General features: G+C 58.8%; 6 protein-coding genes across 6 annotated transcripts; 3 read left to right on the top strand and 3 right to left on the bottom strand.

The window, feature by feature from the left end:
• Positions 1–1,632: 1,632 nt before the first annotated feature.
• BXZ73DRAFT_93041 (GMC oxidoreductase) lies at positions 1,633–3,963 on the bottom strand (the record flags this gene model as incomplete). The annotated part of the gene is made up of 12 exons (XM_048026567.1): positions 1,633–1,773; positions 1,839–1,990; positions 2,052–2,156; positions 2,215–2,456; positions 2,513–2,591; positions 2,647–2,792; positions 2,855–3,215; positions 3,275–3,348; positions 3,409–3,470; positions 3,506–3,569; positions 3,785–3,788; positions 3,849–3,963. 12 exons carry the CDS (start codon positions 3,961–3,963, stop codon positions 1,633–1,635), a joined length of 1,545 nt encoding a protein of 514 aa, XP_047872079.1.
• Positions 3,964–4,870: 907 nt separating this feature from the next.
• BXZ73DRAFT_82075 (uncharacterized protein) lies at positions 4,871–6,235 on the bottom strand (the record flags this gene model as incomplete). The annotated part of the gene is made up of 6 exons (XM_048023639.1): positions 4,871–5,222; positions 5,283–5,377; positions 5,534–5,627; positions 5,681–5,760; positions 5,812–5,934; positions 5,987–6,235. The coding sequence occupies 6 exons, from the start codon at positions 6,233–6,235 to the stop codon at positions 4,871–4,873; spliced, it is 993 nt and encodes a 330-aa protein (XP_047872080.1).
• A 1,719-nt stretch (positions 6,236–7,954) lies between these two features.
• Positions 7,955–11,963, bottom strand: BXZ73DRAFT_82076 (uncharacterized protein; the record flags this gene model as incomplete). The annotated part of the gene is made up of 12 exons (XM_048023640.1): positions 7,955–8,008; positions 8,051–8,117; positions 8,182–8,353; positions 8,405–9,222; positions 9,273–9,393; positions 9,446–9,673; positions 9,694–10,115; positions 10,201–10,334; positions 10,393–10,558; positions 10,606–10,787; positions 10,845–11,474; positions 11,526–11,963. The coding sequence occupies 12 exons, from the start codon at positions 11,961–11,963 to the stop codon at positions 7,955–7,957; spliced, it is 3,432 nt and encodes a 1,143-aa protein (XP_047872081.1).
• A 1,666-nt stretch (positions 11,964–13,629) lies between these two features.
• Positions 13,630–15,789, top strand: BXZ73DRAFT_55771 (uncharacterized protein; the record flags this gene model as incomplete). Its single annotated transcript, XM_048021391.1, has 3 exons — positions 13,630–14,629; positions 14,822–14,970; positions 15,031–15,789. The coding sequence occupies 3 exons, from the start codon at positions 13,630–13,632 to the stop codon at positions 15,787–15,789; spliced, it is 1,908 nt and encodes a 635-aa protein (XP_047872082.1).
• A 207-nt stretch (positions 15,790–15,996) lies between these two features.
• On the top strand, positions 15,997–18,237 carry BXZ73DRAFT_107131 (uncharacterized protein; the record flags this gene model as incomplete). The annotated part of the gene is made up of 9 exons (XM_048016836.1): positions 15,997–16,311; positions 16,363–16,700; positions 16,752–16,874; positions 16,924–17,045; positions 17,100–17,183; positions 17,232–17,315; positions 17,377–17,382; positions 17,442–17,944; positions 18,154–18,237. 9 exons carry the CDS (start codon positions 15,997–15,999, stop codon positions 18,235–18,237), a joined length of 1,659 nt encoding a protein of 552 aa, XP_047872083.1.
• Positions 18,238–19,214: 977 nt separating this feature from the next.
• Positions 19,215–19,931, top strand: BXZ73DRAFT_107132 (uncharacterized protein; the record flags this gene model as incomplete). The annotated part of the gene is made up of 3 exons (XM_048016837.1): positions 19,215–19,490; positions 19,541–19,828; positions 19,881–19,931. The coding sequence occupies 3 exons, from the start codon at positions 19,215–19,217 to the stop codon at positions 19,929–19,931; spliced, it is 615 nt and encodes a 204-aa protein (XP_047872084.1).
• Positions 19,932–24,668: the final 4,737 nt, after the last annotated feature.

Below are 24,668 nucleotides of genomic sequence, written 5' to 3' on the forward strand. Positions count from 1 at the left end.
GCAGACGCCGGATGCAGGCGTCAAAAGCTCTCGAAATGACAGACAATAGCATTGTATCAATATCTCAGTCACTTTTGAACCAATTCACACACAGGTTATATCGTTAGAAAGCTGCTTCAAATGGCTTTCGATTGACATATCTTAGATAGTATAAATACACGTATTTCGTGAGAATCTGCGGATAACCCGTGGATCGAGCCGCAAATCCGCCAATTTTCAGCCCCCTTGATCCGGAGCCGCTGGGAGCCGGAGCCGGAGAGAGCTGGAGCCGCCCAGCTCATGATCCCCGGCTCACGGCTCCGGATCATTGCGGGTATACCCGCGAAGTGAGCCGGAGCTGCAAACAGCCTTACGCTCACTCGCTCACTCGCCCTCATCCTTGTTGATTCCTGAGCCCAGAGTTGACTGCACATTAGTGGCTCAGATATTTGTGCTTTCACTGAAAATCACACGTTTCTTCAAAGGGCCCTGTGCAAGCTCCCGCTATCCTGAAGAGTGTTTGTCGCAATTGTGGTCTCCCCATCTCCTTGGAATACCCTCAGAGGGGTCGCTTGGTGTCGTCTGCGCGCCATGATGCGTCTCTACTGTGGCTGCTGCACGAATCTCGCTGTCTACGTCCGATGATGAGGATTCCGACAGCGATTTGACTAAGGATGGGGACTGGTAGGGCTATTCTCCGCAGCACTAGACCTTCATTACATTTCGAATTAGTTTCATGTTACTTACACGTGTTACAAATGGCGTCTGAGGGTCGGTTTGTTAGTAACATATGTTACAGACGGCCTGGAATATGTAGTCGAACCCTACAGCTGGCGATCCCCGAACCCCGAGCTGGAGGCAGTGCTGGCAATCGATCTCTCAAGCCTATCCCCTTCCGGAACACATCCAGGCCGGACGACCCGACTACTAGCAGTTTACCGGATGTGCAAAACGGATTTTGCAGAAGCTGTACTTAGCTTGTCCGTCCTGTTGGAGTTCGGCGCCAGAGGTGCAACCTCGGGCCGCTTGCTTAGGTAATTGTGTAGCTATAGTGCTCGCCATCGCCTGTACCGTACGCTACGCGTTTGCTCCTATCCACCACCATCTCCCGCGCATCCGCCGTCCGTCCGCCTATCCCCGGTGCCCAGAGGAGCCCAAGCGCGACGCCCTCACCCTCCGACCTGTCCCGATCGCGTCCTACGACCCCGAAATCCCACACGTCCCGCTCCCACACAGTTTTGAAATCATGTAAGGTACCTTCTGTATTTTTTTTCAGAGCAAACAGAGGAGAAGTACAGGAGAGCGAGAGGGGCACTGTTGTGCAAATCACGAAATCACGAAACGTCACACCGGCAATGACGAAGCGCCCTGTTGAAGATGCGGCCACAGCGTTGGCGGCAGGCTGGCGCGTAATTCTACCCGTAGTTCCCGATTCGATTCCGGCTGGTGCCGGCATCATCAACGATATCAAGTCTCGATACTCACTAGCGCGTGCGACCCTCAGAGTGCTTCCACGACTACTTGCTCACGTTGCTTTCAAAGGTAGGCAGCCTGTTTCCATGCTATGCGCCTTGCTGTGAGCGCATCCGAATCGCACGTCTGCAAATCCTTGTTCATATTCGATGCACTAGTTTTCACGAGAGCACTAAAGGATCACGCCACGAACACGCCCTTGACGATGTCCGCCGCCTGCTCCGCGATCGCGTACACCATGCTCTGTGTGTGCGCGCTCGGGATGAGCGGCACCACGCTCAGGTCGACGACACGCAGCCCCTCCGTCCCGTGCACGCGCAGCTCAGGGTCCACGACCCGCCCTTGTCGCGCGGGAGCATCGGGCACGAGCCAGCGGTGTGGTGTACGGTCGTCATGTGCCTCTTGAGCCACAGCGCGATGTCGGCGTCGGAGGCGACCGCGGGCCCGGGGTTGAGCTCCTTCCTGAGGACGTCGGAGAAGGGCGCGGTCTGCGCGAGGCGGCGCGCGAACTTGACCTGCTCGACGTATGTGGCGAGGTCTGCGAGGGCTGGTCGGCAACCCGTCGTCCGAAACGCTGAGGGTGAGATACGACGACGCACCGACGGGCTCCTCGAAGTAGTGCGGTTCAATCGCGGACGGCGCAAGCGGGTCTGCGGAGACCGCGTGGATCGTCCCGCGCGAGAAGGGTCGGTTGAAGTGACGTGCTTCGCACCAGGAGTCGCCGGAGGGTCTGAGTGGGCGTCGTCAGCACTGCGCTCCAACGCCGGACGGGGGTGGGAGACGCACTGGGGAAACTGTAGAAGCCGGAGATGGTGGTGTACTCGGGGCCCGCGCCGCCCGCGGCGACGCGCGCGTGCTGCTCCGCGTACTGCTCCGTCAAACCGGGAATGGCGCTAGTGGTGGGCGCGGTCGACTCTATCTCTGCGGCGCGCGAGGAGATCGCCTTCAGGGATGACCAGGCCATCAAAGATATGCCGAGTGTAAAGAGGCCTTTTCCCTCGGGACTGAACGGCGAAGATTCAGATGTGGAGCTGGTGCGGGAGAGGTGAGTAGGACGTACTAGAGAGCCATGTGTTCCGCGACTTTTGCGGGGTCTGCCAGCTCGTCGATCGTGTTGTACTTCTCGGGTTCGTTGAGCTCTACAACACCGCCACGTGAGTCGGAGATCACTGCATAGGGAAAATGCATGCTTACCGTACGCAATTCCCGCAAATAAATGCTCCTGAACGTTCGTGCTAACGGCAGGGAGTGCAACCTCGGTCTCGACTCCGATCTTCTCCAGCACAGCCGGGTCGCCGACCCCCGAAAGCTCCAAGATAAGTTGCGGGTACTTCAGCGTTCTACGAATGCCATATCAGCGCCCAGTCCAGCAACAAGGTTCATATCTATGACGCAAACGCACCCGGCAGATACGATAACCTCTCCGCTCGACGACGTCGAGACCACATGCGTTTGGCCATCGAACAAGAACTCCACGCCCGACGCCACGAACTGGTCGTCTTCAGCGGGTGCCGAGAGCACTCGGGCAACAGGCGCGTTCACGAGGACCTTGAGGTTCGAGCGGCCCACCGCGGGCTTGAGATATGTCTGGGAGGTCGTGCGCGTGTTCGCGCGCGGGTCCATGTTCGTCGCCGCCATCCCAGCGCCCACTAGGGTGCCCGACTGGAGGCCGCGCAGGCGCGGGAAGCCGAGGGTCTCGAGCGAGTCCTGCATTGCGATCTCCAACCCACTGTTCATGTTCGGGAAGCTGATCGTGATGGGACCTAGTCGTGCACGAGTTAGAACGGCGCCGCGCGCGGGTGGTTGGGGATTGAGAACTCGCCGTCTGTGCCGTGGACCGCGGGGTCGTGTGTCTTGCGCTCTTTCTCAGCCGCCTCACTTGACCCCGGAATGAATCTGTGCGGGGAAGCGTGGCTCGTGAGCTGGAAGGATGGAGGAGGACGGGAATGTACGCACGTTTCAGACTTGATCGCGTACTTGAGGTGGTTCTCCCAGTTCCATCCAGGGTTTCCGGGGCGCTCGGGATAAAAAGTGGACACTAACCGTTGATGACCTCCTTCTTTGCGCGCAACCACATGTAGAAGTTGACTGCAGAAGAGCCGCCGAGACCCTTTCCGCTGCGACAAGCGAGTTCAGCCAAACGTTTAACGGGGATGCGGTCCGCGAAAGTATGCTCACCGGGGCCAGAAGAAGCTTGTGTCTTCAGAATGCTTCTGTGGTGCCTTGGTAAGAGACATCAGCATCGAAAGTTCTGCCGCGTGGAACTAAACGTCAGCCTACCGTTGTGCCAAACGCCCAGTCGTACTCAGGATTGCCCATAAATTTGCCGTACCCGGCTGGGAGATCTAAATTGACGATTGAGGGGAGTTCCATCTGCGGATAGCGTGTTGGCGTACCTATAGCGGCGTCGTTGAAGTGTGCGCCGCCAGCCTCGAGCACCAGCATCTTCTTCGAGGGGTCCCCGGAAAGACGGGATGCGAGAACGAGGCCGGCGCATACATAGCAGTACATGATATGCATAAACCCCTGTTAGAGCGCCCCGGGCTTATGCATATTGTGAATTATGCATACGCGAATATATGCATAAACATTGGTGTATGCATACAACTGTAGAGGCGTCAATGTCCGTAAACAAAACAACGCAATGGGGAATCGAACACCCGACCCAACCCAAAAGGGGGAGGTGGGAGGCAATTCTACCGCTGCGCCATGAGTCCATTAAAACGGCTTATATGTTTCTTCATATGTACCGTTCATATTTTCTCAATACGTCGACTTAATGTACTCCCGTCCTCCCCAGCTGACCATCCTCTCACAACTGTGGGTAATGCAAGATGCCAACTATGACCTCCCACACATGTCCAACGGATATCAGCTCACCTGTGCAGCACACAACGTATCATTTGCTTCCTGTAGAGGCGTAAGTGACTATGCCGACGACACAAGTAAGTTTATGCATACGCCCCGTTTATGCATACGATTCGTTTATGCATACAACACGTTTATGCATACAACGTGTTCATGCATATGGCCGGTTTACGCATACAGCCCGGTTATGCATACAACGCGTTTATGCATACGACACATTTATGCATACGACGTGTTTATGCATACGACGTGTTTATGCATGCGAGGTGTTTATGCATACACCCCGTTCATGCATACGCGGCGTTTATGCATACCAACGTTTATGCATAAACGGTTCATATGCATAAATGTGTCGTATACAGGTGGGGCAAGACGATACTCATGCACCTTCAACTTCAGGGCCGAGTTAAGCCGAGATAACGAGCCGGCGTAAGCAAGGGACCGGGGACATCGAGTAGAAGAGAGGCGAAGCAAGATACGACGCGTCGCGGGGAGAGCGAACGCGAAGAGAGTTGGATCGCGGGAACGCGCGGTGCGTGAGGAGGACGGATTAGACGAGACCGAGGAGGATGACGAGCGTAGAAAAGGCAAGATCGAGGGCGAACGGGAACGCGCGGCGCGTCCAGATGCGTTTCGTCTCCACGCGGAGGCTGCCGTATCGATCCTGGGGTGAACGCGGGCGGATCGCGATGGGCGTGCGAGGCGCGATGGGCGTGCGAGGCGCGATGGGCGCGCGAGGCGCGATGGACGACGTGCCCGGAGGACGCGCGCGAGGACACGATGCATAGGAGTCGGGCGGAGGCGCGCTAGCGTGTCGAGGGACGACGAGTGGATGTGAGTCGTAGACAATGGAGCAACGTTGCAAGGACGCAGGGGTCGAGGGAGAGCCCTGGCGTCGGTGCCTGGTGGACGCGTCGACGGTCATGGGTGTGAGGATGAGGCCGGACTGGGTGAGTACGTACCTCACGCTCGCCGCGCAGGCCGGGATAGCCGAGTGAGGCGGAAGGGCCGGGGACTGCGCGGAGGTATTCCTCGGGCACAGCCACCCCCACAGTGCCTGGATGACGTGCGGGTCGATCACATCCCGCTTTTCTCGGAGACGCGTCTCATCTCACGGCCCGCCCGCGCGTACTTGCAAGAGCACGAATAGTATGAAGCATTCTACGAAACAAAACATTACTACGCCCTCTACGGCCCTCTACGAAGGGCGCACCCAGTTGCGAGCGCAGATTCGGTTCCACTTCTGGAGGTTGAACCCGCCTTGGACGTTGTCCAGGCCAAGCGCCTCGATGAGTTTGCGACCCAACCTATGCGGTACGGTAAGTAACAGGCGCGTAGATACAAGAGGAGAAGCACTCACGCGGCCACTACGTCCGATCGGAAATCCTTCCCCTTCGCGGACCTTTTCTTGCCCTTTCCTTTGCCACCGCCGCCATGATCCTGCAACGCTCCGTCAGTTTGCCCTCACGCGCGTAATAGAATGCGACTTACCGGGTGCCAGCCCCAACTCACGGTCGTCCGATGTAAGAACCTACAGCGGCCATGGGGGAACGTAAGGCTCCCGCCGTTGTTCTTCTTCACCTTGATGCGACCTCCAAGGCCGTTCTGGATGGCCTGAAGCGCACATGTTAGCGCATCGTCGTGGCAATGAAGCCGGAATACGTACCTCACATACTAGTGCGACCTCCATATCCATATACGGACCCCGCATAATCTGGTACAAGGTCTGCGCCAGATGATCCACCTTATCGGACACGTAGTTGAGTACGAATATGAACACGCTCACCTGGCGGTGTTCCATTGCCATAGGCGGCATAATGAGCGTGTCGGCGAGAGAGAAGAACGAGTGAGCAGGGCTGGGAGAGTCGAGGTCGACGGTGCGGGGTGCGAGCGCGTGTGGTGGAGGGTGAGACATGGGTCGAGGCCGTCACGAGCGCGGGTGATGCAGCGATGGTCGTGGTGGTCGCCGAGAGTGAGAAGAGGGGGGAAGGTCTATTCAGGACCTAGCGCAAAGACGAGCGACGACAAACTTACCTGGGTTGCCACGCGGGTGGGACGCGCGCGCGGCAGGACGTGATAGCGGGGTGCACGTTCGCGAAACAGGACCGGGGCGCGATGTGTGGCGGTTGCGGCGGCCGCGAAGGGGGAGAGGGAAGGCCTGTTGAAGACCCAGCGCGAAGATGAGGCAGGAAAGGCTCACCTGAGCTGCCACGCGGATGGGACGCGCGCGAGAACGGGGCACGAGGGCGGACGGTCACGAGAACGAGCCTGGGTGGTGCACCGACGTTGGTGGGGGAGGGCGGCGTTGAAAGCAGGGGGAAGGTCGGTTGAAGACCCAGCGCGAAGATGAGGCAGGAAAGGCTCACCTGAGCTGCCACGCGGACGGGACGCGCGCGCGAACGGGACACGAGCACGGGTGGTGGAGAGTGAGTCGTAGGCAGGAGGGCGTCCCGGTCGCGATAATGAAGGCGAGTTATGCAGTTGCAGCGGCGTGGTTTGTGGCCGTCGAGGTCGAAGGGAGCGGGGGGATGTCTGTTGAGGACCCAGCGCGAAGAGGAGGCACAAGAAGCTCACCTGAGCTGGCACACGCGTGAGACGCGCGCGGGCGGTAGGGCGTCACGACCGGGGGCACGACCGGGGGTAGTGTAGCGATAGTCACGCGAGGCGTGGAGGATGAATGGGAGGGGGGATGGTCTGTTGAGGACCCAGCGCGAAGAGGAGGCAGGAAAGGCTCACCTGAGCAGCCACGCGGGTGGGCCGCGGGCGGGGGGCAGGGCGTCACGACCTGGGAAACCGGCGTGGTGGAGTTCTGGGGTAATGGAGCAGCGTTGGTGTTGAAGGAGGAGGAAGGAAGGGCTGAGGGGAGCAGAAGGGGCGAAGAGAGGAGAGACGAAGGGGAAGGAGAGACGAAGGGGCAGGAGAGGCGAAGTCGTGAGACCCTCGTACAGTGACGCACAACGCAGCGAGACACTTACCCAGGGGACCCGGCAACGGTGCACGACGTATTTGTCTTCGATCGCCGAGTTTTCTGGATGTGTTCGACGGAGTGAGGGACGTCGAGAGACGACGGTCGGTGGAGGATGACGATGTGGCAAGCGCGGGAGTGTGGTGCTGGGCGCTGGACGTTCGACAACTTGCGGCTGAGCTTTCTCGCGTTTATGATAGCGTGCGTTGCACGCGTGCTCTCAGGTGCGTCGAGTCTCGCGGTGCGTCGCGTCCAGTGCGTCGCGTCTGTTTCCGTTCGTTCCTCACCGAGATCGCGGCCCGCTTAAGTGGTCCTTGCCGGCGTTTTGGTTATTCAAGGTCTTTCATTACCCCTGCGAACATGAGTTGACGACCTCCAGCAAGGACGACACTACTCACTACTTGGACAGGCCTCGGTGTCTTCGGCGATGACCGAACGGCACCGCGTTTCTCTTGATTCCGTGATCCGTCGCGGCGTTCAGGTACGGCCCGAGATCTCGGCGTTTAATCCGGCAACTTACCGGCCTTTCAAGGCGCACGCATTTTCTGACGTCAGTCGAGCGTCCCGCAGTCGAGCGTGCCGGGGTCAGAGGTGCATACGGCGTGTACGTGTAGGTAGCACTAGCACTGAATATACATGGGTACGGATAGGCTAGCGACGCACGGGTGGCTACTTCGCGGCCTTGTTCTTTGCTCGAGTTCGCGGCATACCTAGGCCCTGGGTCTACGTCAGCTCGGGCGTTCGCTACAACCTTATACCACGAACCTGGTTGATAGTTTTCGGGAACCTGTCGTCCGCATCGTTCCAGAGTTTGTCGAATTCCAGCCTTCGCCTGCGTACCAAGGTGTCAGTCAATCAAATGCGACTCGAACGTATGAACTTGCCATCTAGCGTACGTCGCAGCGCCCAGGCTGCCTGATAGCTCCTCTTCTTCTCCTTTTTTGGACCACCATGTCCTCTGGTAGGCCCACATCTCACGTGTCCTGAACATCTCCTCTAGGCGGATGTTCGCTTCTTCATCCCACCGAGCCCAACCGGTGCTCGCCCGGAACCAGAGAACTTTCAACTCTGCCGTGAGATCAGTGTCATTCTTTACGTGCGATGAGAAGAACCACTCACTTGCCATCGCGAAAGCTTTCTGGTCCTTCTGGTCGAAACTCTTCGCCCACGAGACAGTCCTCCACAGCCAGCCTCCTGGTGGGTGGTGCGAGTCGCCTGCGTTGCGTTGGCAGTGGAGAACGGTGAAATGCCGTAGATCGCGACTTTGTAAAACCCGAAACGTATCATCGTCTTGCTTCATCCCAAGGCGACAGAGGATGTTGCGGAGGCGATGGTATTCTGCCCTAGCTGTCTTGACCGCTAGATGCATCTCTTGTGGCGCTGGGTGCTCCCGAGGTTTGGCGTGCCGGTTCCGGAAGGTGCGCTCGCGCGGCTTTGATGCCTCTGGGTCGGTGAGGTCGTTGAGAGACGCGGTAAGCACGATGCTCTTGCGAACGTTGTCGAGTGCTTGCTCCGCTTGAGCCTCCCGAAGCTGCCGTTCGATGAGCGCCATGGGCTGGAGATGTGGGTGTTGTCGCAGACTGGGGTGCAGGAGCGACGGCAACGGAACTTGAATCGCTGCGACTTGTTCCGCCCATTGACGAACGGTAACGTCTGAGATGTCTTCGACCGCCTGAGCCTCAACGACATCGCAGTGGTGCACTCTTGACTCCAGGTCCTCGATGGGCTCCGCGTACGGCCAGCCCTCCGGAGAGCCGAAGTCAACCGACGTTGCGCGGTCGTGGATGGCCGCGTGCAGCAGGCTTCCCACCACACGTTCGTAGTCGGAAAGTACGGTTTGCGCGCTGTCGATAACCGTTTGCGCCTTCTGCATGGCTCGTTTTCGAAGGGTCCTCTTGGCTGGGTCAAGACCCGCGAGCTCCGCGATGGTAAGTCCTCTGCCATACTTGGGTCAGACGGTCGTCATCTAGAGGTGAAGTACTCTCACCTGGCGTCATGAAGGTCGATAGCTGCCACGATCGCCGCGACGATCTTTGTCACTTTCGTGTTTTTGGGCGGTGTGGGCGCTGGCGTCCTCAAATCGGACGCCGCTTCTGGGAAGGATAGATCTGGTTGGAATAGCATGAGCATATAGCGTAGCTGTGGGTGATTCTCGCTCACCCGGGTCGACGTTCATCACAAACGGATTCTCGAGGTCGTCGTGATTCTTCACATCAACCACCTTGTCGTACCATTCGTTCAGCTCCTTTCGCCACGCTGTCAGATGCCTCTTGTCTATCTTCGCTTCTAGGGAGTCTATGAACGCTTTCATCTCGGCCCGGGTTTCCTCGGCCTTCTCCAACATCGTTCCCAAATATTTATCTGGGTTCAGGGTCAGCCAAGCCTCGTCTGAAGGCAGGTGTACTTACTCAATATCATCGACTTGTTTATGTTCAGGTTGTCCGCAGCGCGCGACAGGGTGTCCTCCCGTGAGGCAGGATTCATCTCCTTCGTGCGGGTCGACAACGGCGCCAGGAGAGCCCAGTCTTGTTCGCCTTCCTCGCCGCCTGTGTGGCCTGCACCTTCCCTCATCGCGGGGTTGAAGACGGTGTGGCAGGCGTCTTTGTGTGCGTTGATGTGGAATTGGCCGAGGGTGGGATCAATTCGCGGGCGAACCATCTTGGGAGGCGCTTCGGTGGGGATCCCGAGGGGAGTGATGGAAGGTATCTCGTTCGCGTACTCCTCCATATCATCGAGGCGTCGGTCAAGGTTGATAGCTAAGGAGCATGCGACATCATAGTAAAGCCGGACGCGCTTCAGCGCGCGAAACGGACGCAAAGCCGAGGCAAGGCTGAAGTGTACGATTGAGAAGCTGGACGTTATCGCATCGTTGAGACGACACTGGCACTCGAGGATATCCATGCTTGAGCGCTCACCTCTCCCCTTTATTCAAATTCATCACGCTGCCTCCGATGATGGCTCCGTGTCTACAGAAGACAGCGACGATCCCGGTCACGTTCCCGACATGTCCCGTATACCCGGTCGCCTTGAAGTTGTTGCAATTGGAAGGCTTTGGACCAACGCCTTGCTCAGAAACATCATATCTTGGTGTACACGAGCGCACGTACCTCTTTTTCCGTCTTGCCCACCTTCGCCAGGTGCGTCTGCAGGTCGTTGCCATTCCCGAGGTATGATATCTCCTTCGTGAAAGGCTGCTCCTTGTCGTCTCTAGGCTTTGGTCTGGAGAAGTGCTTAAAGTGTCCGTCGGTCTCCAGAACCAAGTCGTCGAGGTACCTGTGCCGACGTCAACCCTAACCCTATTCTCACAGGGGGCGGCTTACTCGTATAGTTTGTCCCTCAGCTCCCAGTCCAGACGCATGTTCTTGCCTGGGTGCGGGCACGCTGCGCACAGAGTTACTAACGCGTTGAAGACGCTCCCACTCCCGGGCCGGTAACCATGATATATACAGGCCTCCAGAAAGCCGTACTCGCGCAGCGCACGGAACAGCTCACGCTCCCGGTCCTAATGCCCCGCCCTCTGTCAGTCCAATGTACAGCATGAGCAAGAGATATCACTCACTGAAACCTCAAAAGGTAGAACGCGATTGCTCAGACGCCTCAGGATGAGAAAAATCTCGTGAACGCTCGATTGCGCCTGAAACAGGTGGGCGTCGAACATCTCCAGGGCCCTGACGGTGTACAAGGTTCTGGGTGAACCATCAGCGGACCAGGAGCCAGGGAATAGGCCGACGCGGAGGAACTTTAGCGACTTCGTCTGTCTTGAGCAGGCGCAGTGCTGAAAGTCGACCTTTTCGATGATCCCTCGCTCGTGCACCACCGTCAGGGGGGTCTTCTTCGCCTGAGGCTTTTCGCAGAGCTCCCAAGGCTTGTGACCGATGCGGATGACCACCCCGATGTCGGTTGAGGTTGTAGGTATCCATGTCTGGTCATTGTCGCTCCATTTCCAGAGGTGATGCCAAGGTACCATGGTATGTACGATCTTCGCGCACCCGGCACAGAAGTCTGGGTGATCGATGCAGTCTTCGCACCGATAACGGCGAAGCTTCTCGGGAAGCGTACGTTTCCGCCCGAACATTGTGTAGCATCCGAAACACAGATCGTCGGTGGACGGAGGCGCGTATCGCTCGAGCATACAATCATACGCCTCGGGAGAATTTTTCATGAATTCTTCCCCCAGCTTGCTTGGGGCCTGGTTCACCGAATGAGAAAGGGAAGATGTAAACCGTGGACGGGCACTCACGATGGTGTTGTTTGTTCCCGGGGCTGCCCGTCTCCGCGGTTTCTTCACCCCATCAGTAGCGTCTGCACCTCCGTCCAGGGGATCTTCTCGGTCGTGCATGTCATCCTGTTGTCCGTCTTCCGCTTCGTCTTCGTCTTCTATCTGAGGTGGAGGTCTTGAAGGGGAGGGGTTGTGTGCACTGGAAGGCACGGCGGAAGCCGCCGGTTCACGGGCGCGCTGATGGGTGGTGGCACTTTCCTGATTTCGGGGTGGAGCGACGCGGACACTATCAAGTAGGACTGCTTCAGGATTTGAACGGCGTTTTGGGGAGGTTGATCCCTCAGGAAGATCGACTGTGCGCTTCGCAGGTGAGAACGCGGCGGGGATGGGTTTGGTCGTATTGAAGATGTCGTAGATGTTCGAGCTGGTGCCCTTACGCTTGTGAGATCTTTTGGACATGGAGCGCGAACGGATTTTTCAGGCGAGACGTGAGATTTCAAAGGCGGTCGGGCGGGCGTGGTCGGTTTGCGAGGCGCTACAGTCGGGCTTTCCGTCAGGCAAAGAGATAAGCGCCGAACGGCGATATCGCGCGCGTGCAGCATGGCTCCTAAAAAGGTAAAGCCCCGCCTAGGATATCTCTTATACTCACTTCCTGGCTACGTGTAACATCTAGAGTGGGTTATCATTCATAGTTAACTAGCCGACACGTGTGCTAGTCCGACAGTAACGCAGACGCCTCTCAAGGCCCGCCGTCTTTCAGGCATCCTAGTCCCCCTATCCGTACTTGCGTTAAAAAGGGGGTCGCTCCTTCGCACAAGGCACGCTCACCGTGGATCGTGCTGATCGCGCCGTGATGCGCACTGTGCATCTCCATCGGGGCTGATTCCGAGCGGCCGCTGCATATCACAGCTGCGCTACAGGACAGATCAAGATAAACCGGCCTCGCTCGGGATTGAACCCGGCGCCGGACGCGGTTGTGGCGGGCCGATCGCCTCGGTCTCGTCGATGGTCGCCGAGGAGGGATTTGGTTCCGCGAAGAGGTGTATTGACGCCGGCGCGGCGCGTCATCACCGCGGTGCCACGTGGGCCCACGCGTGACGCGTTCCCCACGAACATTGCCCGGGCGTCTGCGTCGTTCGTCCACTTAGTCTTTCTACACTACTCTTTCCACACCCTCGCTGTGCTCGCTCTCAAGCTCGCTACACTCAGGTGTGTATACGCTACCTTTCATTTCGCGCACATGCCTGCGAGCGTCCGCGAGCATCAAGCTCACCGGGCTCGCTGGTGGCGGTGGCTGCTGTCAGACCCTCGTCTGAATGTGCGCCACCGCGCGGAGGTGCAGATGTACGTTCGAGGAGGATGTCACACGGCATTCCCCCGGGCGACCCTGCTACTCCTTGTGATTGTATTTGTGTTCACTCGACGGAACTCATGTCGTCGTGCACTAGCGCCCTAACTCGGTAGATACTTCAACACCCCCTCGAGGACGCCCGATCACAATGCCAACCAGCCAGACTCATTCGAGCGAAGTGCGTCCCCCGCCCGGGTCTCCCCCGCCCCTTCCTTCCGGCCCGCCCCCTGGCTCATCTGTTGAGGTGTGTATACGCTACCTTCCCTTTCGCGCACGTGCCTGCGAGCGTCCGCGAGCATCAAGCTCACCGGGCTCGCTGGCGGCGGTGGCTGCTGTCAGACCCTCGTCTGAATGTGCGTCACCGCGCGGAGGTGCAGATTTACTTTCGAGGAGAATGTAACACAGCATTCTCCCCGGGTGAACCTGCTCCTCCTTGCGATTGTCTTCGTGTTTACTCGACGGAACTCATGTCGTCGTACCTTTGGGCGCTTGCTCGGTAGATACTTCACCCTTCGTCTCCCTCTCGAGGACGCCCGATCGCAATGCTAAACAGCCGGACTAGTCCGAGCGACGTGCCTCCCCCGCGTGGTCCTCCCCCGCCCCTTCCTTCCGGCCCGCGCCCCAGACCATCTGTGTCGGATTTGCGGAGAAACCAGCCCGGGCCGTGTAAGCCATCCGTTACTGGTAAAAGCCGGTTTCTAACTCGACTCAATAGGCCCGAGAAGACTCTCGGCTTTCGACGCGATGGCGGCCGCTCCGGCGACATTGTCCTCCATGGCCACCCTTCCCTCTTTGGTTATGACGTCACCGAACCAGGACTGGATCCCCGCTCATCCGGTTGAACGCGCTATCATCCGAACCTACACGGATGGCCTTTGGGGAGAACTAGAGTACTCTAGGTGGCCCCAGCCCATGATTCGAAACATGTGGCACATCGCGTGCATCCCCAGCCCTCTTCGTCCGCCACCGGACAGCCCCCCCGTCTTGTGGACTACGCTCGCACCTTCCCAGCATTGGCGAGAGGATCCCAGCGTGGGCGTCCCGGGCCTAGGTTTTCTGGAGCACGGACTTCGACAACAACTTCGCGAGGCCGCCTGTTTTGCGTTCACCAGGTACCAGTCCATCGTCGGCGTTCCGCCTCACCGGCTAGCGTACGGTGACCAGCTCTGCGTCGTTATTCGCCAGTGCGTCGAACGGATGAACCGACTCCCTTCCTACGCACCCGTCGCTGTTGCCGTGGGCGCGCATATCCAGCGCGTCGCTCTCGAGCTCATGGGTCTCCACATGTACCTTACGACGGTTCTGTCGCGCATGGACTCTCCGAACGACTTCAGCCTTCAAGTGCTCCCGGTTCTGGGCGTGATAGCCCGTGATGCCGCCACCGCCCAGCTCGCGCATCGCGTCGGCCTTCCCACATGGTTCCTTCAGCCGCTCACGACGAGGATCAAGGTCTGGGCCGTTGTCGAGGCCACGACCCCGTTCGCTCTGTCTCGGAAGGAGAGTTCACCCCCAATGCGACATCACCCTGAGGAGCTAGGCGCGGTCGCGAACCTGACGTCCAATTGGACGTCCAATCTCGTGTTCGCAGTCACGGGACAACTGTGCGCCGGTTCCCTTGCCCCTTTGGACGATGGCACCACGCCCCTCCTTGGCCCGTCGCTGACGGGTTCAGGTGAAGGCCCTCTGAAAACCCGTCGTATCGAGATGGCACCTATCCCTTCCCAAGCTCCCTCCACATCCCAGCCTGGAGGCGTCAAGAAGAAGACGCGCAGGGGTGGGCGCAAGAACACTCGCGCCCCATCAGCATCGACCACCGCGACCACCGCGCGGGCGTCAGCGGTGCGCGCGAACGGTGATGCCGCCTCAGCGCGTGGCGCGCCATCAAGTGTGGCGTTCGACGATCGGGTTGTCTCACCGTCAACCAGCGCGGAGGTGGACGCGCGTTCGAATAACCCGGCCCCTCCAGAACATCGCCATCCCGCCAGGGTGCACAACCGGTCCGTCTTCGTCGACATACCGGAAGCCTGGTCCGTGGCGCTCCTCTCCCAAGGGCCTCTGCCCCAGCCGCGCACATCGGTGGTCTATTTCTACCCGCCGCCCTTCTTGCTGGACACCGTATGCGACCAGACTCCCATCCCAGTGAACTGCGACGCCTCCAGTCTGCGAAGGGACGAGAAGGTTCATCGGTACCTTCACAACGCAGTGCGCATCCGCGCGTTCTGCCGACTGCGTCTCCTGGACCTGTCCTTATCCGGCGGACCGCTGACAATCGCCGAATGGCGTGCTGCGCTCTGGGGCGATTACGCGTTTCACCCTGATCCGTCGGTCCCGGCGGCCGCGCAGAAGCGTGTCAAACGCAAGGTCGACGAGAAGAACAGCGTATCTCGGTTGTTCGGAAACGGGGCCGCCCTACCGTCCTATTCTGCCGCGCAAGTCGTACGATTGGAAGGCCTGTCCGTTTCGGCCGAGGACGCGGCCATAAACCCGACCGTCCGCGCGCGGCTTCTGTGGGAGGCCCACGAGATCAACTTTCGGTGCGAGCTGATGGCACTCGACGCTGTACTCGTGCCGAGGAGCGGTTGGAGCGTCATGCAGCGTTGGGGGCGAGAGATGCTGGTCTCTGGGGTGTGGGGAAAGGAGTCGAGCATCGCTACTGTCATCCCCTTGCCGTCCGATGACGTGTTCGCCTGGCCCTCTGTGCCACAAGAGGACTGGCGCTCCGCGGAGCCCTACCTTCGTCGGTTCATGGCAGTCGCGTCAGCATGGCCGGGATGTCCGGATCACCTCAAGTCTGGACGCCTTCAGGAGGACTGGACGGTGGACATGTTTGAGACATTCCAGGTGGACGCTGTCGCGTTCTATGTTTCCCAATTTACGCGTCGTTTTGGAAGGCTCCCGATCCCTCCTGTACGTAGGCCACTCCACGCGCTGTAGACTTTCAATGAGTTCGGTTCATGTAAGATAGTAGGCTCGTAGGTATGTTGAATACATCAAATGGTACGGGACGGTCGAGTGGTGATAGACGCCCGCGGCGACTCTCAGGCAAGTCTACGAGTCCTCTGACGACTCCGTCTCTCTTTCACTCCTCGCGCATATTCGCTTTCCCCCCTCTGCTTTTCCGCCCACTTCATCAGCTCACCCATGGCACCACCATCCGATATCATTCTCCAACCCGGGGAAGACAAATGGCGCCGGTCGTTGCTGAAGGACGAAACCCTTTGCAGCATATACCTCCGTCCCAGCAAGGACAAGGTTCGACTGTCGGAAGTCACCTCGAAGGTTCTGGAAGACTTTGAGAACAAGACCCTCCACCCCCTCGCAGCGGGCCTCGAGTACGTATGGGAGAGAGTCCAAGCCACCCGGTTTTACAAGGAGGGGAAGCCCAAGCCCCCCAAGGACGCTACCGACGCGGAGGCCCTCGTCCTCGAACAAAAGTGGATCAGTAATCTACGAACGGTGAGTGCGCCCTTTGGTTTAAGGATGTCTATTCTAACAGCGTCGGGCCAGAACTACTACCGGTGGCTCTCAAATGCGCGGAACCGGAATATAAACAAATACCTCAAAGTCCCGCTTGTGACACCTCCCCGATCTCGCTCCGTCTCCGGGTTCGACCTGTGGCGCAAGAGCAAGGAGAGGTACGCCGTGTGCCCCAAAGTCGGGAAAGGCAAGGACTTGAACGAAGAAACGAACATCAACCTCTACAACGAGGACCGAAGGGTCGCGAATGAGTATTGGAACACGGAGCTTCCGTTCGAGGAGCGAGAGGTGTGGTGCAAGAAGGCTGAGGAGGAGACACAGGCGCGTAAACACGCGGCCGAGGGAGTTGCCCTCGATGCTCGTTTACGGTGCGTAGTCCCACGCTTCTCCATTTCCCTTTCTCACTGTACACACGGCAGCGACGCGGATGCGATCCGATCTTGGGCGAAGGAGTGTATCAAGGAGGTCAGCAAAACCACTGGATGGTCCGTTTACATCATGCTTGCCGGCAACAACGAGGCAGGTGTCTTAAGCCACGTCGAGTGAGTCACTGCACCCATCTGTCAAAGTTTCATCTGAGCACATCTGTAGGGAGTACCACGGTGTCGACCACAAAAACCGTCATTTCCTCACGTACATGCTCGAGAAGGCCGATTACGACTTTCAACAGCTTCATCTGGATGAATACAACTTCTTCCGCAAGGTCGTGAAAGGTGAGGTCGTTCCTGTTGATGCAGCGGCAGTCTCAGTGACGTGCCGCCCCTCAGCGATGGAGAAGGAAGCCGCAGATGCCCACAAGGATAGCGACGAAGATAGCGACGACCAGAACCTTGCCAACCTTGCCCAAAAGGGTGCGTCCCCAGCTGGAATGGGTTTGAAGCCACTGACAACTGCCGCAGACTTCGACTTGGGCGACGACGAGCTGAACAAGTCCGCCAAGAACATCCAGCGTGGTGTGCGCAAGAGATTAGGGGTTGCACCAGGTGAGTCGTCTATTGAACACGACCCGATGTGTCGGCTCATTCCCCTAATTCGTCCGCGAAGTCGCTGGTCCGTCCAATCAAGCTGCAGGTGGCATCGTCGACGTCCGTCGGACGACGACGACACAGATGCCGACGCCGACGCTGCCGACAACTCCGATGACGACGGCGGCAAAAACTCCGAAGACGACGTGCTTCCTCGCCCCAAGGACGACGTCTCCGACGACGCCTCCGATGGCAGTTCGAAGCCCCCGACCGATGACTCGAGTGACGATGACGACTTCCAGCGGGCCACGACGAAGACATCGGGCAAGGGGAAAGGCAAGGTCGCGCCGGTCAGGAACACCCGCACGAACAAGAGGACCAATGACGCGGTCCGCGACGAGAACGATGGGGCGCCGAATAAGACGGCGTCCAAGAAGGGCAAAGTCGCGGCGCGCCCGAAGCCCGGCGACAACGATGAGGGTGCGCCCAAGAAGATCACTGGCAAGGGCAAGGGTAGGGCGGTCGCGGAGCGCACCTCAGGTGTGCGCGGGTCCGGGGACGACGACAAGGAGAAGACGCAGACGGCCAAGGTCTCCGGTAAAAAAAAGGGCGGTAAGGGCAAGAGGGTGTCCTCCACGACCGAGAACGTATGCATCTCGTCGCCCGATGTCCCGGGACAGTTGCCCCCCCGCGGGTTGGCGCGTCGCTCAACAGCCTGCTGAAGACATCCCGACCGGGATCTCGAGCCTGAGGGAAGCCGTCGTTCGAAACGCTCTACAAAGGTTACGCGGAAGGTGCTAGGAGACGCGTAAGTGCTTCGGCTTTTATTGGTTCCAAATATCTGATTCGCATACAGCGGCACCATCCCTCTCACGAGCTGGCCAAGGGGCTCGCTCAGAAAGCCGACAAGAGCACGGACAAGAAGCGTCCGCGCGGGTAAGAATCCCATGGGCTCTAGTTGACCACTGCTGACAATGCGCTGAAAGGGCCTCTGCGAGCGGCGCGTCCCGGCGAAGAAATCACGTGGGAGGTGAGAACCGGGTCTGGGCTGAGAGCGCGTAGTGACCGGTCGGTCTGGATATCATTCGCTGGTATGGAATGTGGTGTAGATAGACACACGAATGTACACACAGAGTTTGGGACAACGAAGGTCGGGGTGCACGGACGGAGGAACACGGAGCGGATAAACACGGTCGAGGAAGGGATTGGAAGGCCGCCCATTATCAAATCCGTCCGATCGCCCTGGACGGCATAATACCCAGGCCGTCGCCCGAAAGCAACCCACGACGAGCGGACGATGGAGGGAGACGCGACGCGTACGACGCACGCTGACGGGTCCTCAGGTGAGCGATGGATGCTGTCTGAGGCTGCCGACCAAAGTATCTGACCATGTTCAGTAAATGTCGCGGCTGCGCTATCTCCTCGAGAGTTCCAGAGCTTCCTTCAGTGGACGATAGACCGGGCGAGCGGGAAGACGGCGACCGCACGTTGGCACCCGGGCTACGAATCACCTCGCCGATCTTCCAGGGTACCGAAGAAAAGCGCGAGAGGCATCCACCTGGACATGTACGTGTTCTTTCGCAGACCGCAACACATCACTGAATCGCGCCCACTAGTTGCTGCGACCGACCCGGAACAACCAAGTAGACGCGGGGCAGTCAGAGCTGCGACGATGGAGGGCCGGAAAATATCGCTGAGACCGCGCGCTCGCAGGGCAGTGACCGTCCCTGCCGCTTGCACGTAGCGGTACCTCAGTGGCTGGATGTTCATCGTTCCAACAGTCAGCATCTGATGTTCGGTACAACCAGTTGATGGTGCGGCGGACCTAGGTCGCGCGCGCGGGCAAACGCGCGCGCTCGGGCTTGTAAGTTGTACTGCGGTCGGGGTCAGTCCCACGCTTCTTTCCCCCCGTCGACGATGGCCTTTCCCTTTGGCATGCAACTTATCCTCCAACGCAACTACGACACCCCGGTCGAAGTCCGCCGACACCGAACGCCTGCACGCGCCATCGACGACTTTCCCGGGGGCCGTTACCCACCCCGTTGGAAGAGCCTGGTCATGGAGGGTGCCGATGGTTGGGCCTTCGCGTTCGGTCCCGGAACGCCGTGCGACCTCTGCGATGTGGCCATATTTCACGACGTGAAGCTCCACCTATCGTACAAGGTCTTCTACGCGGCGACGTACTACGTGATTGTAAGTTGCGCATCTAAGGGAGACACATCAGGTGCTGAATCTGCCCCCAGTGCCCCCACTGCCGCCTTCCTTGGTACCCTCCTCAGTGGGGTCCCCCAGAGGGGCATCTGCGCCGGATCGAGGCGGCACGCATGGCGATCCTCCGAGAGCTTGGCCTTATCTACGAGGCCTCCCCCCAGGAGAGCGCGATGCTGGAGGGCATCTTGACCAGCATACCCATGGCTCTGATCGCGGCCTCCGTCCAGTACATCATGAAAAAAACTCACGGGATCGTCGGCATGGCCCGCGAAAAGAAGAAGCGGCGTGGCACTCTTATGCCCACCCGGGGTCAGAAGAAGGTAAGTGGATGCGTACGTTGACGCGGGAGCGGGCCGCGAACGCCAATCGGAGGAGAGGGAGGGGTGGATGGGTGTAGATGGAGGTTGGATGACCTCGATGTAGTGGTGCAGAGGCGTTGCCGGCACTAGGCGCAAAGCAGACGCAAACTAGAGTCACACGAGGGATGTCTAGCCCACAAAGACCAAGTTAACATAGCTCTACATACATACAGGCAATCGAGATACTCACCTAGCCCACAAAGACCAAGAGGTCGAGATGAGGGCTAGGACACGAAGTGCAAGTGCTAAGAGAGTCCGCGATACGGGCGCTTAAGCGCGGGAACAACCTTCCAATATAGTAGCAGGCAGAGAAAAGGCAAGGAAAAGACGAAAAATAATACGTAGGGCGAGTCCAGAGTCCGTTCCACAACATTACCCCCCTCCTAAAACCCATCCGTCCCGGATGGACATGATCCTCCCCTCCTGCCAGTCTTCCTTCTCCGTTTCTGTGTGCTCAGGGTGCTCAACCCTCCTCCATGGCAGCGCGGCGAATAGAGTCGCAGATATCTTGCAAGGCGCGTTGGGATTGCGCTCGTAGAACTCTGCGACCTTCTCTGGGGCATTGGCGACATTCGCCGCTGGTTCCCACGAGTCGTCCCCCTCTCCGTATCCCTTCCACCGCACCTGGAACTGAAGCCGGCGGTTGAAGAACCGACTGTCCAGAATCCTCTCCACCTCGTACTCCTCCTCTCCGTCCACTTCCACTGGCTCTGGCGGTGGTGCTCGTCGCCCGTTCACCTCGTTCCCTCCATACTTGGACAGCCGATCCACATGTACGACCGGGTGGATCTTGAGCGTGGGTGGGAGTTCGAGACGATAGGCTAGATCACCCACGCGTTCGACCACCTTGTAGGGTCCCAGCTGCCGGACACCAAGCTTGCGCGTTGCCTGGTGCACACTGATGTCTTTTGCGCTAAGCCAGACCTTGTCTCCGACTTCGAATGCCTTCCGATCACGAGGGTGTTCCTCTGCGAAGTGAACCTTCATCTTCGCCTTGCCTGCGCGCAGCACTGATTCAATGTCCTTCTGTGCTTGGCGCATGCCCTCTAGACGATCCTCGAGATGAGGGAAGCGAGTCTCTGTTCCCACTGGTACCGTGAAGTCTGGCTTGTACCCGTACATGACCTCGAAGGGCGTGTGGTTGTGCGCAGAGTGGATTCGGCTGTTCAGCACGAACTCGGCAGTTGGCAGATAGCGTACCCAGTCGTCTTGCCGTTTGCGTACGAACAGGCGCAAGTGCTGCTCTACTTCCTGGTTCGTTCGCTCGGTCTGTCCGTTAGACTGAGGGTGGTACGCGGTGGTGAGTGCATGTTCAATGCCAAGCTTGCCGTAGAGTTCGTGCATTACGCGGGCGGCGAACTGGGGACCACGGTCTGACACAATCTTCCGAGGGACACCATGTAAGCGAAAGATCTCGCGGTAATGCAGGTCTGCAACGCCAGCAGCGTCGACACTGTCGCGTGTGGGGAGGACGTGACACTGTTTGCTGTAGTGGTCGACGTACACCGCGATGGCGTTGAACCCTTCGCACTCTGGGAGCCCAGTGACCAGGTCTACTCCCACCACCTTCCAGGGGGCCTCAGGGACGTCGTGTGGATGCAGGGTGGAGCGTGGATGTGGAGCTGGCTTGTAGCGCTGACAGCGCTCGCAGCCTGCGACGTACTTGGCCACGAAGAGCGCCATCCCAGGCCACCAGTAGTGTCGGCTGACGAGCTCAAGGGTGCTGCTGCGTCCAGGGTGTCCAGCTGTGACCGAGTCGTGGCATCGCCGAAGAACCTCTCGTCTGAGCTCTGGGTCGGCCGGCACGTATAGACGACCTTCGTGATACACCAGGCCCCCGTGCTCTTCCCACTCAGCCACTCCACTTGCCACCTTGCGAGGTGGCGCCGCAAGCCCACTTCTAACCTCCACTTCGCGCTTGGTGCACTCGCGGATGCGTTGCTCAAGCAGATCGGTGTCGCTGCAGATGGTTGCAGCTAGCTGAGCGAACCGTTCTGGCTTGAGTACGACCTGCTCCTGGTTGTCCTCCGCGTCCGTGACCTGATGAGTGGGGAGACGCGAGAGAGGATCTGCCTGCGTGTTCGTCTTCCCAGGCTTGTGGGTGAGGACGAAGTCGAAGCGTGCCAACCAGATTGACCATCGTGCTTGCCGCCGTGAGAGATGCTGAGCAGTACGCCAGTACTCGAGGTTCCGATGATCCGTGATGATCTCGAAGGGATCAGGAAGACCCTCAAGGTAGTGGCGCCAGTCCTCCAATGCTCGGATGATCCCCAAGAGCTCTCGGTCGTAGATCTCGTAGTTGCGCTCTGCATCCGACATGGACTCTGAGCGGAACGCGATCGGGTGCCATAGGCCGTCGGGGAGCTTCTGGAGCAGAACACCACCCGTTGCGAATCCAGAAGCGTCCACCTCGAGTCTGGTGGGTCGATCTGGTGCCCATGTAGCGAGAACCGGTTCACTGATGAAGGCGTCCTTGAGCGCGCGGAATGCCTGACGCTGCGCGAACTCCCATGTCCACGCGACGTCCTTCTTCGTCAAGTCGTTCAAGGGACGAGCCAGCCTAGCAAAGTCCTTGATGAAGCGACGATAGAAGTTGGCAAATCCAAGGAAACCGCGCAGATCTCGCAGGTTACGAGGATCTGGCCAGTCGCGCACGGCTTTGACCTTCACCGGGTCCATGCTGACCGAGCCCTGACGGATCACCAGCCCCAGGTACTCCACCTCCTCCCGCTCGAACTCGCACTTCTCAGGGCGCAGGTAGAGGTCGTGCTCCTCCAACCGCTGAAGTACTTCATGAACCAGTCGACGGTGCTCCTCTAGGGTGTCCGTGAAGATGAGGATGTCGTCCAGGTACACCGCTACCTTGCCCTGCGCAATGAGATCCGCGAAGATCGAATTCATCAGCGCTTGGAAGGTGGCCGGCGAATTGGTGAGCCCGAAGAACATAACCTTGGGTTCGAACAACCCTCGGTTAGTGACGAAGGCAGCCTTCCATTCGTCACCCTCCTTGATCCGGACGTTGTGGTACCCCCAGCGCACGTCGAACTTGGTGAAGTACTTCGCTTCTCGCAGCCGGTTCACAATGTCTGAGGCGAGAGGAAGCGGATAGCGGTTCTTGACAGTGACGTCGTTCAGCTTCCGGTAGTCCTGTACTAACCGGAGCTTCCCGTCCTTCTTCTTGACAAAGAAGACTGGAGACGCCATGGGGGACTTAGAAGGTGCGATGTATCCCTTGCGCATGTTGTCCTCCAGGAACCGATCCAGCTCCTCCTGCTCGTTCAGAGGCATGGGGAAAACCTTGGAGCGGATCGACTCAGGCGCATCAGGCTTGAGGTCGATCGCGTGGTCGTAAGGTTTCGACTCAGGGAGACGCTCTGATTCAACCTCGGAGAACACCTTAGCGTGGCGTCGATACTCCTCCGGGACCATCTCCTCGAACGTCTTCTGAGGTTTCCCCTTGTTGGCAGCCTCTGCCAGCTGCGTCGAATAGGTGTAGCCTGCCGCACACCACACCTCCTCCCTCGCATCCTCCAACACTCCTGCCTTCTGCCACTTCCGTCGCTGTGCCCGGTTCGCGTTGATACGCTCGAACGCAGGCCGTTCCTCCTCCTCCTCGTCCGTCTCAATCCGCATCTCTCCCTTCTCCCAGTCTATCTCCGGATTCACCGTACGTAACCAAGGCAAGCCAAGAATCATGTCCTCTGGTCCCAGATCTGTAACTAAGAAATCGAGACGCTCGCTATATGTACCCATACCTAACGTAAGCCTTGTGAAATGCGTAATACTGCCTGCTTTGTTCTTTGTACCGTCGATATTGTGCACTGTGATCTCCTTGAACAACGGGTGCACCGAAATACCATGCCTATCTATGAACCTTTTACTAACAAAAAGCGAAGTCGCACCAGAGTCAATCATTGCTGCGGTCTTAACACTCTTATCGTTTCCTTTTACTATCACGCTAGTGCGAAAATGCGAACCGGATCGATTTGCTTCAGGTATAGTACAGCTATCTACGGTATCGTACGCGCTAGGTACAGGTTCAGGGAAAGAAGAAGAAGAGACCTTGGGTGGGGGCGCCGCTGCCGCAGCTCTTAAGCGGGCCCGTTCGGAAAAGACTTTTGGAGCAGTTCAAGCTCGCCACGGAGGATCTTCTGCTGCTCCGTCATCTGCTGCATCTGCTCGAGGATTGCGTTGATCCCCTGCACATTGGAGTTCGCCGTTGAGGTCGACGCGACCGGGCTGTCCTCGGTGGTAGCTGCAACGCGCTGCTGACCGCCCAAGCGTGGCCTGCCCAGTGCCTTGCTCTGGCAAACGCTCTCGCGATGGCCACGGCCTCCGCACCAGCGACAAGTCTCGTTCGAGTGGTTGCCGTCCTTCTTCTGGTGGTCGGTCGCACCACAGCCCCAGCACCTGCCGTTCATCGACCGCCTGAACTCGCTCAGCTTGGCAGCATCAATGTCCATCGCGTCGGGGTCGCGGGAGGTGCGCATGGTCGAGGGAGTTGCCACGGATGCGAACTGCCCGGTGGCGGTACGAGGGACAGTCGGGGTCGCAACAGACTTGCCCTGTTCGCGCGCACGCTCAGCCTTGCGCGTGCGAATGCGCATGTCGAGGTCCGTAGCGACCTGAACGAGGTCGGGGAGCGCAGCAGTGTTGCGAGCAGTATGCACCAACTCGTCTTTGATCTCCGAGGAGAGGTGCTCGTAGAACCGGTCGCGGAGGTCGGTCTGGCTGTAGCCTGTCCTGTCCGCGAGCTCATTGAACCGCGCGTAGTACTCGACGACGGAGAGGCTACGCTGGT

This window comes from Epithele typhae (genome assembly GCF_022376455.1).
Source record: "Epithele typhae strain CBS 203.58 chromosome Unknown BXZ73scaffold_100, whole genome shotgun sequence".
Lineage (NCBI taxonomy): Eukaryota > Fungi > Basidiomycota > Agaricomycetes > Polyporales > Epitheliaceae > Epithele > Epithele typhae.